Source organism: Priapulus caudatus, unplaced genomic scaffold (assembly GCF_000485595.1).
Source record: "Priapulus caudatus unplaced genomic scaffold, Priapulus_caudatus-5.0.1 Scaffold1459, whole genome shotgun sequence".
Classification (NCBI taxonomy): Eukaryota; Metazoa; Priapulida; class Priapulimorpha; order Priapulimorphida; family Priapulidae; genus Priapulus; species Priapulus caudatus.
This window is the reverse complement of record NW_014578520.1, coordinates 106,222-118,667: the sequence shown is the minus strand read 5'-3', so window position 1 is coordinate 118,667 and position 12,446 is coordinate 106,222. Positions and strand designations below refer to the sequence as shown.

The 12,446-nt window shown below is 47.0% G+C and overlaps 1 protein-coding gene across 1 annotated transcript in view; it reads right to left on the bottom strand.

Moving 5' to 3' along the window:
• Positions 1–2,884: 2,884 nt before the first annotated feature.
• LOC106816707 (caspase-3-like) overlaps positions 2,885–12,446 on the bottom strand; it is a 9,723-nt gene continuing 161 nt past the window's right edge. Inside the window, exons 2-7 of the mRNA XM_014821326.1 lie at positions 8,798–8,911; positions 8,238–8,383; positions 7,397–7,507; positions 6,631–6,806; positions 6,176–6,297; positions 2,885–5,556 (exon numbers count right to left, since the gene is read on the bottom strand). Of these exons, the coding sequence (XP_014676812.1) occupies positions 5,295–5,556; positions 6,176–6,297; positions 6,631–6,806; positions 7,397–7,507; positions 8,238–8,383; positions 8,798–8,898 (918 nt within the window). The 5' untranslated portion in view covers positions 8,899–8,911 and the 3' untranslated portion in view covers positions 2,885–5,294. The remainder of the gene's footprint in view (positions 5,557–6,175; positions 6,298–6,630; positions 6,807–7,396; positions 7,508–8,237; positions 8,384–8,797; positions 8,912–12,446) is intronic.

The following is a 12,446-nucleotide window of genomic DNA, read 5'->3' as shown; positions in this document are numbered from 1 at the left end:
GGGTTCTCCTTGTTTCCTCGGCCTCGTCTTCTTCTTCTTCTCCCGCTTCTTCTTCGGCTTCTTCTTCTTCTTCTTCTTCTTCCTTCCTCTTCTTCTTCTTCCTTTTCCGCTTCTTTTTTGCTGCTTCTCCTCTTCGTCAGCTTCTTTTTCTTTCTCCTATTCTCCAGCCAGGCAGCCACACGTGTCTCTCAAACACAAACTTCGGCCCCTTCTCCTCTTCTTCAGCTTCTTCTTCTTCCTCCTATTCTCCAGCCACACGTGTCTCTCAAACACAAACTTCGGCCCCTTTTCCGGCCGCACGTCTCTCTCACAGACTCAACTCAACCGGTCCGTCTCAAATAGTAACTTCACTCGTCTACATCAGACACAATCTTTACACGTCTACATCAGACACAATCTTTACACGTCTACATCAGACACAATCTTTACACGTCTACATCAGACACAATCTTTACACGTCTACATCAGACACAATCTTTACACGTCTACATAAGACACAACCTTCACACGTCTATTCCAGACAAAAACTACAGGCCGTCTGACCTCTCCCGCATGTCTCACTCTCGCCAGCTATCGCGCGTACGAATCATCTATGGCATATATTTAGGTCATGCCGCGTGTATAAACTCTGTCACTTGTGACAACCTCTCTTGAGAAATAGTACGAAGAACTCGCATTTAAGGTGCCCGCTGCATATACCAGTCAGTGCACAATTTGGCTACGTTAGTGCATGTGTTAGCGCATGCGCAATATCTCATCAGAGGAGTTATATTTTGTGATGGATATGCATTTAAAATGGTTAGGGAATATCTCAGCATAGATTTATGAAATAAATTGTTATCAGTAGACCTGTGTTTATGATTGGGAGAGCGCCCTAGCCTGTGGGGAGAAAAACTACTAATTTATCCCCTTCTGTCCTACCCTTGCCTACCCCTCTATCCCTCGCTCAGCCTCATTCTTTTTTACCGCCCTCAGCTTTCTTCCCTGCCGCCTTCCCTCAGTCTTCCTACCCTCTTTCTCTCTTAGCCAGCTATATTATGCAGTATTCTTCAGGCCATATTGCACGTCTGAAACGGTGATCGCGCATGCGCAATATCTCACGATAAGAATAATATTTTGCAAAAATTATGCACTTAGAATAGGGAGGAGGTATTCTAGCATAGATTTCTATAATAATATTAAACAAGTATACCTCTCTTGAGATATAGGAAGAAGACTTTGCATGTAAGATGCTCGTTGCATATATCAGTCAGTACACAATTTGGCTACGTTAGTGTGTTAGCGCATGCGCAATATCTCACCAGAAGAGTTATATTTTGTGATGGATATGCATTTAAAATAGTTAGGGGGTATCTCAGCATAGATTTATGAAATAAATTGTTATCAGTAGACCTGTGTTTATGATTGGGAGAGTGCTCTAGCCTGTGGAAAGCAAAACTACTAATTCATCCCTTTCTGTCCTTCCCTTGCCTCCCCCTCTGTTCCTCGCTCAGCCTCATTCTTTTTTACCGCCCTCAACTTTCTTCCCTGCCGCCTTTCCTCAGTCTCCCAACCTTCTTTCTCTCTTAGCCAGCTATATTATGCAGTATTCTTCAGGCCATATTGCACGTCTGAAACGGTGATCGCGCATGCGCAATATCTCACGATAAGAATAATATTTTGCAAAAATTATGCACTTAGAATAGGGAGGAGGTATTCTAGCATAGATTTCTATAATAATATTAAACAAGTATACCTCTCTTGAGATATAGGAAGAAGACTTTGCATGTAAGATGCTCATTGCATATACCAGTCAGTACGCAATTTGGCTACGTTAGTGTGTTAGCGCATGCGCAATATCTCACCAGAAGAGTTATATTTTGTGATGGATATTCATTTAAAATGATTAGGGAATATCTCAGCATAGATTTATGAAATAAATTGTTATCAGTAGACCTGTGTTTATGATTGGGAGAGCGCCCTATCCTGTGGAAAGCAAAACTACTAATTCATCCGCCCCTGTACTTTCCTTGCCTCCCTCTCTGTTCCTCGCTCAGTCTCATTATTTTTTACCACCGTCAGCTTTCTTTCCTGCCACCTTTCCTCAGTCTTTCAACCCTCCTTCTCTAATAGCAAGCTATATTATGCAGTATTCCTCAGTCCATACTGTCATGGACGCAAATGCCATGGGGGCGCGGGGGACACGTCCCCCACTACTTTTGAAGGGTTGGGGACACACTATCAAATGTCCCCCCCTCAGGTTTTTGAACATGCATGTGGTTCGGCATAATTATAAGCCCCTTCTATAATATTATTATTTTGTGCTTGTCTCCACTACACTAAGTGAAAAAAATAGAAAGTATAAAAAAGACTCCTGATTGATATATATCAATATATATATAATAGCCTAAACTGAATATAGGAACCGCGACCGTATATTAGGTGGGGGCGGAGTGACGTCACTTCCCCTTTGTAACCCGTCGATAAAATATAATATTTAGATAGTAACGTTGAATAAAATTGCAAATCCAGACATTTTTCAACGTCGTTTCAACGTCGATTGTCGACGTTGTTTCAACGTCTTTTGCCCGCTGGGAGCTAGTTTATGGCATGTAAACACGATACAAACAATAGTTGATACTTACTACGACCCTTTTAGAGATCAAAAATACGAAAAAGTTCTTACCGTGGGAAGGGGAGACGCCCTCCTCTTCGGTCGCTTCACTCCTCGCACACTCTTGAACCACGTCTGTACCCCCCCCACTTTTTAAACTGGATTTGCGCCTCTGATAATGACAATTGTTATTGTTAAATAATTTTGTCATTACTAACCCCTGCTGATATATAACTGAACGACAGTGCGAATAAACCACATGTACGAAACACACCAACATCTCAAACATGATTAATTTCACAAAATGCCTCACGCTCGTTTATTGCAATCATTTAATTTTATACAGCACACATTACAAGAAACCGTGCTTAATTCCCTAGTGCAACGGTAAAACCTATTCCTATAACCGCTTCCCACCGCAATCACTGCATAAATTAAAATAATATTGATTACATATCGATATAATTTCAATAGACCACAATCGATGGCAAGAGTTCGGCTCAGCGTATAGAAGATAGAGGGAGTGTTGGGCAAGGTGTGTGAATACTGTGTGACACCAGGGGGCGTGCTGCACTGATCTCTATATACTAACTAGTTATAATTATATATTAATATCAGCTAGTTAGTGTAGAGAGATCAGGGGGCACACTGTCTCAAACATCATAAATGGACACCCACGAGTCTAAAACGTCACGACGATGACTTTCTGTGCACGACAACACATCAGTTCGCTAGGCGAGACGTATTTGACATACAATCAAATAATTAATACTCATTATTGAAATTAAATATATTAATAATTAACGAATTATGAAATTTTCAGGTCGTAGCTTGTGGCGGAGGGCCGGGAGGCGTTTGCCCCTCCAGACTAATCTAGATACTATTACACGTCAATGCCGAACTGCCCAAGGTCAACTGCCAAGAACACAAGCCGCACGAGGCTTCACCCTCCCTCCACCACCTCCTGAAATAGCCACGCCCCTGGTTTTTACAAACATGTTTGATTTTTTAAGTACCGCATCGACACGCGAGCGACACGAGTAAATGCCCTGATGGGTTACAAGACAGATCAATCACTAACACTGTGAACTTCAATGATCAATGACTAGCCGACACACACACATATATATATATATAATATATATATATATATATATACATATATATATATATACATGTCTATATACAACATAAGCAGCATCTAGCAGGTCTGCATAGATTAACCGGACCTGCATCGAACATGCTGTGCTGTTTATTTCCCATCGACGAGGCCATCGCAAAATAAACCTGAGATCATTGGCGTAAATTAATCGCGTTATTCGGGTAATTAATTAAGATCGCGAACTCACGCGGCGTTTTCGATCGCTGATCGAGATATCGCCGCACGTGTAAGTATACGCGCGAGGAACCCGTTCGCTATCGTCAACATCACCACAAGCGTCCACACCCTAATGCCACGCTGTGACGAGGAAGGGAAGAAGGGTGGGCGTGAACAGATGCTGTACGCTTTTTAGAAATACAGTTAAATTCAGCTAAATACAGCTAAATTCAGCTATATAAAGTTAAATACCGCTGAATATTCAAACAAATTCATACCATCCACGCCACACCCCCGTAAAATCAACAACGATTTCCTACGTGTTTTTTCGCGGGAAAAATACATGTTGTGCGCGCTTGTGATAACGTTAGTGAGAATAAAATAACCACTGATCAACAACCACCGTTTCACGCAACGTAGTTTACCAGTCGTATTAAAAAAACAGTCCCGGCAAAAAACGAGACTCGCACGGAAACACACTCTCCGTGATGTTTTAAAAAATTAGTTTTTTTTTAAAATTTTTAAAAATACACGTGCCGCCGACTCCACAACCTGATTTCTGCTCGATCTATTTCCAGCAGTAAACATCCCTGCATCACAGGGACAATGACGTCATCACAAGTCAAACCACAAGAATTAGATAGCAAACCTATCTATCGCTATAACCAGAGAAATAGATACAGAACCTATCCATTTTCGTAAACCATAGAAATAGACAGGAAACCTATTTCCAAAACCGTAGCATAAACTCCGAAGGCTATCTGTTTCAATAACCGTAGCATTTGATAGAAAAGCTATCCATTTCCATAACCATAGAACTAGATAGAAACCCATCTGTTTCCATAAGCGTAGAAACAGATGGGGAAACTACGAGTCAACCGCTCTTTTCATTTACATCACACAACGGTGCTTAAAAATTCCAATAGGTGTCGCCACTTGCCGTGCATCACAGACCATTGCATAGAGAGCCCGCAGCTTGAGCGTGTGACCTCACTTCACTAGACAGACGAGTGTGTTTTGTTTATTCACTGTCTGCACCAACGCTCGCAACCTCACAGCACGAAAACAGAAACAATTCAACGCTGCTACGTATGAGGCGGTGCGTTCATCGACTGCCGATTCCTATATCACAATTGCTACCAATACTCCTACATCTGTGCGATCACACTCCTGACAGACACACAAACATCAGTTAGCTCTCCGCACAGCATCACTCTGTGTTCACGCGATACCCTTTAGCATTTAAGCAGCATCGTTTCGCATCCACATGCCACATAAATGCGGCATCCCTCCACGTTCATGCAACATCCACCATACCACACGACGACTGTCGTCACCTCATGACATCGCTCCATCCCCGCCCCCTCCCCCCCGCAGTCCTCCTCACTGCCTCGGTGGGAGGTAGAGGTCGCGCGTGAGCATTGACGAGATGCAGGGAACCTGCTTCTTGCGGTTCATGGACGCCGAGCTCGCGTTCGACTCGTGCTCGTACGAGACCATCTTGTTGACGCGCGTCAGCAGACGACAGAACTCCATCTTGCCGGCGAATCGCTCGAGCGCGCGGCACAGGCACTGCACAAACCAGGAGCCGCGCGCCGAGTTCCTCCAGGAGTAGTAGCCTGCGGGGAGGAACGGGTCGAACATGTAGGTACATAGAGAACATGTGGGAACACACACACATGAGTTCCTCCAGGAGTAGTAACCTGCGGGTAGGAAGCGTGTGGAACATGAAGATTAGATAGGAACACACAGACATGAGTTCCTCCAGGAGTAGTAACCTGCGGGTAAGGAACGTGTGGAACATGTATGAACATGAAGATTAGACAGGTACATGTAGAGTAGATAGGAACACACAGACATGAGTAGTTCCATGTGAGAAGGAATGTGTGGAACATGAATGAACTAAGGAACATGTAGTTACATGAAGAATAAATAAGAAACACACAGACATGAGTATTAACCTGCGAGGAGAAAACAAGTGGAACATGTAGGAACGTGAATAACGGGTACATACATGAGGACGAATAACAGAAGTACATACAATGCAGAATAACAGCGTACATACATGAAGATACGGGTACATACAGCTGAATAGAGATAACATACATGAATAACAGGTACATACATGAATAACAGGTACATACATGAATAACAGGTACATACATGAATAACAGGTACATACATGAATAACAGGTAGGAACATAATGAATATATGGCGTACCTTTTACGACGGAAGTAAGCCCCCCCCCCCCCCCCCCTCAGTGAGGAAGTCGGCTTCGACGGGGATGCGTTGCACGGCGACGGCGTCTGCCTCATCCTCATCCCGGCCGCCGCTCTCCGCGTCCGACGCGTCCACGCCGTGGTCCAGCTCCGTGCCGCGGCACGCCTACACATACACATACAGACACATTAATATATATATATATATATATATATATATATATTCACACACACACACACACACATTATATATATATGTGTATATATAACCCCGATTTAACGCGAATTTGGATATAACACGATGAGTCGTTGGACCCCCTTTTTGTTGCTCTTATATAGCCACAGCACGCACGCTTACACTGTGCTCTGCCACAAGTATGTGCTACATTTTTAGTACGAAAAGTTATTAAAGTTAGAAGAAAATATATTTTCAAACTACACACACCCACCGATCACCCTTGTCGGCAGCCCCGCCCACTCACACCCTGTGCCCGCTCACCTGTATGATGAAGATCTTTGGTTTGCCGACGAGCGACTTGCAGCGCGGACCCTTGAAGGGCGCGGTGAGCGCGTCGATGCCCACCTCCCCGTCCGCACCGAACACCACTCCCTCCTCGCCATGGCTCAAGATGGCCGCCGCGAAGCAGTCTGCGTCCGTGTGGTCCTCGCGCGCGGCTGCAGGAGAGGGAGAGAGTGAGAGAGAGAGAAAGAGTGAGAGTGAGAGAGAGAGAGAGAGAGTGAGAGAGCGTGACAGAGAGAGTGAGACGACGGGTTTTAGCTCGATTGTTTTTTTTTTCCCCCGTCTTGATTGCCCGCCGTGGGACGTACACCGCACTAGTACTACACCTACTTACCTGCCTGCCTGCCTGGCTGCCCTCCCACCTGCCTGCCTAACCGTCTATCTGACTAAATGCCTGGCTGATTGCTTGCCTACCTACCATCCTGCCTGGCTGCCATTCTAACTGCCTGCTGGCTTGACTGCCTGTCTGCCAACCTCTACCCACCTCTACCCACCCACTACTCAATTGCCCACCCTACCTCCCGCAGCTCTCTCTCTCTGTAGTCTGCGCTCCCAGTGGCTGTGATGTGGAGCATCACAGTTCAGGTGCGACCAGGCGGCCTATCCTCTCAAGGAACTTTAGCACTTTGGCAGGGTCGTCATTGAGAAGCTCTAAGATGTCCTTTGAGCCACACCTACCCCCACACAGTACTACACTTCCCGCAGCTAACACCTAGGTACCTAATTAATGGCCACGCCTACCTACCTGCCTCCATCACGCGCACCATTTCCTTGGCCCTGAGGTTGTCGTATCGCGACACGTCAAATCCCAGCTTGCTCAGCTGAACGTAGAGGCTGCTAGCGTCCGTGTCCGTGCCTGAAAACGACGGCAAGAAGCTGGGAGATGAGTTATGGCTTCGGGCTGCCTCTCTGCAGGCACACGAATGCGCTGATGACAACGACGACGACGATGATGATGATGGTAATAATGATGATAACAGGAGTAAATAAAACCAAATTGTTTTTCACTATTTTTTGTTATTTATCATTTTACTGTGAAATCTCGCTCAGAAAAATGATTTCCTTTTTTCCTTTTTCAAACGTTTACAATGGCCGCCGCCAAAACACGACGCCGCGACAATGAAACTCTGACCAGAACCGAAGCTCCGATGTGCTTACAACTTTACAACTTTACAAGTGTTTCAAAGTCTGAAACTGCAGATGCCTTCTGCGATAAATGCCGCGAATCACTGGCGACGGACGCAAAAACGACAATGATCATCATCATCATCATTGTCTTCATAATTATTTGGCGTTTCAAAAACCGAGAGCACGTGAACTCCCGAAACTGCGGCCGCCTCCCGCGAAAAATGCAGCGTATCGCCGAATCTCCGGCGCGGCGACAACGACGACGCTCATAAATAAAAAATAACGAGCGACTTTAGCGAACGGACGTGCGTGATATGCGTCCTCCGCTATTTAGCGAACAACTCGGGAAATAGCGTAGAAGAAATAGCGAACGGACGTTAGTGAAACGCGCCCCGGAACCAAAGCTCCGACGCGCTTGCGTTTCAAAGTCTGAAACTGACGACGACGACAATGCTCACCGCTGCGCTCGCTCATCTGCGTGCGCGGATGGAACAGCTTGTTGTTGATGATGATGGCGCGGCCGCGGCGCGGGTGGTCCATCCGGTAAGCGTCGTCCAGCGGTATCTCCGTCCGCGCAGACGCGCCGCCCGCCGCCCACACGCTCCTGAAACGACGACGCGAAGACGATTACTGTATATGCCATATTTTTTGCGTACAGATATTTTCACGAATTCAGAATTGACTGACAATTTCGCGAGTGTTTAATTTCGCGGTCGGTGAATTATGAATTATTCGCGTGTTGTTATTTTCGCGGTCGGGGATGTGTTCGCGAAATTCGCGAAAATTAAACCACGGCGAAATATACAGCGTATACAGTAACTAAATTCGAAAAGGGATCTCGTTATAGCGGTTATCGCGCGCGCTCCTTCTTGGCAGAACTAGATTAGAAAAAGGAACGACGATCGAACTCACGTCATGGTGTCCACCTACAGATCATTGTAAATCTATGACTCTGGCTACTTAGCGAGTGCACAGCCCACATCCTCTACATGCTGCAGCTTCCGTGCGAGTCGCTTACCCAGGTACGCCAAACGCGTCTGTAGCATCGCCATCAGCATCCTCGTCCGTTGCCGTGGCGTCAGGAGCTTCAGCTTCCGGCTGCTCGCTAACGTCCGCCATGTCCTAACGAGACCTGGGAGTAAGAAAGAGAACCTAATTAATTTAGGGTAGGCACGCGTCGTCGCTGCGACGTACGACCGTGTAAGAACGCTGCCTTTCTCCGCCACATCCTGGCTGTTACCACGTGCAGTCGTGTGCAGCATCTGACTCTGTGACATCGACCTCCCCACGAACACACGTATCACTTGACTACTCCTTTTCGTGGGAGGGTAAGAATACTTTGTGGTTAGGTGGATATGGATGTTACGTGGTAACATAGGAAATTGCTGAGTGTGAGTATACAATCTCTTGTGCATATATATTTATAAAACAGCCAGTTTGGTATTCGTTCTTCCACCCTACCTCCCCACATACACATTTACTGATTAGGTCTGTCAGCAAGCTAGTTAGAAAACATTGCGCTCAGTGTCGTAGGTATTAAACTATTATCAAACACTAATCCTGGAGCACTTTTGGCTCAATAGTAATGCAGATAGCATGCAGCCAGTGGGCCAACGTTGCGCCAACGGCTTACTTCAGGACATGCCAACATTGGCCCAATGAATTTTTGCTCAGCGCGCTAACGTTGGTACAGTACTACAACGTAGGGCAGCCGACGTTGGCCCAACATTGGGAGTCTCGAGTTTGAGCTACCTTCCAGATACACAGAGACAGACACACCTATCATATATAATACACATATACCTGTGTTTACATATCTAGGTTGTGTAAACAAACTTTACTCGTAAAGATGGCGAAGGGTGGTGGCTGCGGGCTGATATGTGCCATAATACTAGTTAATACGTACGCATTCCATATTCGATACAAAATATATGCCATGGCCAGCGCAATATTAGTGACGAATAAGTGAAGTGGTGAGAAACATGTTCGTAATCTTGGTTTGTAGAATACAAGAGATATAGCTATATATATTGCTATATATATATATACAAGAGATATAGCTTGGCTTAAAACGCACGCGGTACGGTGTAGACTTTAGACGTGTAGTGTACCTACCAAACACTGAAACAGGACACTCGATCACTGAATAAGGTACCATCATCAGACATACTAATAAATCTATTCAATGTTCATCTAGGATGGTACTTGGTACTGGCCGGTGGCGGCTTAACCTCATAACCTCATAAGTGTTAATCTTCAAAAGTCATGGGGACTATAAGTTATAACGAAGATGGAGAGAGAAGTAGATCAAGTTGGTAGATCCACACTGCGGATAGCAGCGGAAAAGGTTGTAAACTTGCTATTTACTATACTAAGGATGAAGGCAGTGAATTCCAATAAGGAATCACAGAGACAAAGAAGCTAAATTGAAAATGCAAGAGGGAATGCCAATTTTCATCTCACCATGATAAATTTTATAGAAAGTTATGAGTTTTGAATGAAGATAGCGGACACGAAGAGGAGGCCATTCAAGACGAGCCAAAACAACATCAACACGATCAACATCTATCAGCGGCTTCATAAATTACCTTAACTCAAAACTTAGCGATTGCGCCGCAGTGCCCGCCGAAGGCGCACGCGACCCGCCGGCAACGGCCTACGACATGTAGGCAGCGCGGGCATTCTATGGATCCGGGCCCCCCGCCGAAGGAGATGGCGGGCGCACGGATCCATAGCTGCCAGACGAACAGTCCGCAATTTGAGTGGGGGACAACAGGGGAGACATTTGGGACGTCAACAGTGTTGGACGGGCTAGAAAAACTGAACCGAGGATCGGGGCGGACCCGAGCCTGTGGGACGCGAAGCACAGATAAGGACTGTCGAAATTCTGACAAATTCGCGAACCTTGCCCTCAGTAATGGAAACGGCGGTCAGAATCACGAAACACCGACCGGCGCGCGGTCGCGCCCCAACGCTGCCAACGTGTTTTCTTGCAACGTTCAATGGCGAGGCTCGTACGCCCCGAGTGGAAAGACGCAGTGGCCGCCCGGCCGCCGCCTATAGCCAGAGACGGGCACTCGCTCGCACCGCTCGGCTTAGCGTAGTCACGCAATGGCGAATCGAGGGGGGAGCAGTCCTAGTCTATAGATAGCCTTGGCACCGCGCAACCTGCTGGAAAGAGAGTAGCGCCTATACGAGAAAGCAGAACAAGTGCGGAGGAAAGAGAGTTCTAGTAGGTCAAGCATGATATTTTAGTGAAACGCGCAAGCTGCGGGCGAGTATAGCCGAGGGGTTAGTCTAACCCTAGCCAACAGAGCGATTCTGCTAGTCGATAGTAGCTCTAGGAGGACGAGTGGGCAAGGATAGAAACATGGCCGCCCAATATCGTATAAGGGGCCCCAAGGTAGGCAAGGGCCAGAAAACCAAGGCAGTTACAGCAATCTAAAGATAATAGTATATCAATATAATAGGGTAGTGATGGTGAGGGTCGGCATTATAGTAAGCTTAGATATAATTACGAGAACAGATGAGTCATGATTACATTACTATTAGCTCCGACGGTCCTGGGAGTTAGCTAGTACTATACTAGTAGCTGCTAACTGAGTAGCTACTACTACTACTAGACTACAGGAGTAGAGTAGGCGCGGGGAACAACGCATCTTCGGGCCGCAACGCCCATCTGGACACGGTCGCTATGCGCCTAGGGCTCACCCCCCACCCCCCCCCCCCGCCCCGTTGCGAACGAACGTGATGATCCGGGGGGCTGGTACGTGCGGGCGATCTTCCGGCCAGTGGCCTGGAATAGGCAAAAACGGCAAAACGGCTAGAGTCTGAGAGGAGATGCCGAGCGCGGGTCAACAGGTCATAAGGCAAAGCGAACATGCGCTACGAGAATGAAACGCGACGTCACCATTCGCGTGAGACTGGGACGGACCTTAATGCGGGCCAAGTCGGTGTCGCGACACTAAAGTTATAGTTAGGGGAGCGGGCTGAACGCGGACCGCGGGCAGTCGCAGGAAAGTTCGGGCCCGAAAAGGCCGAAGAGAGCCTCGTGCGCGAGCTATGGGCGCCGATAGGGACGAGAATAACCGGCAGAAGGCCGTGAAAGAAAAAGAACTAGTAGAAGCGCGTTATAGAAAAAAACGAAAGCGCGCAAACCCAAAAACAAAGGACGAAATACCACCAGGCGAGAGGCCGCCCTACGTGTATAGACCGAAAAGGCTTCTGCAGGGCCAGAACTGCCAATTCACGAGAGCGGCTTGAACAAAATCTATACAAGAATGCCTCGTGAAAGTATTCGAAATATAGGGGCAGCGAGTTGTCTCTAGTGGCACCACTAGGTGGTGCGTTCGCCGTGTCGCGCGGATACGCTGCAGACGTCTAGTCACTACGTGAACGAGTAGATGCTGTTAAACAAGCTGATTCACCTATCGAACAATGACGTGATTCCCCTGGAAAAAGCGTATAATGAAACTATAAGGGTTTGCGTGGACACGCCCAGGCCCGTAGCCAGCTTTAGATTGGGGGGGGGGCGTTCGTTGGCAAGGGGCAATGTGCTACGCAGGCGCGTGCACGGGAGTTGTAAGCAGGGGGTCTAACCGGGCGCCAAGTTGCGAGCACGCGAAGGGGGTCTGGGCGCTTAAAATTGTTAAATTACCCCCCGCAGC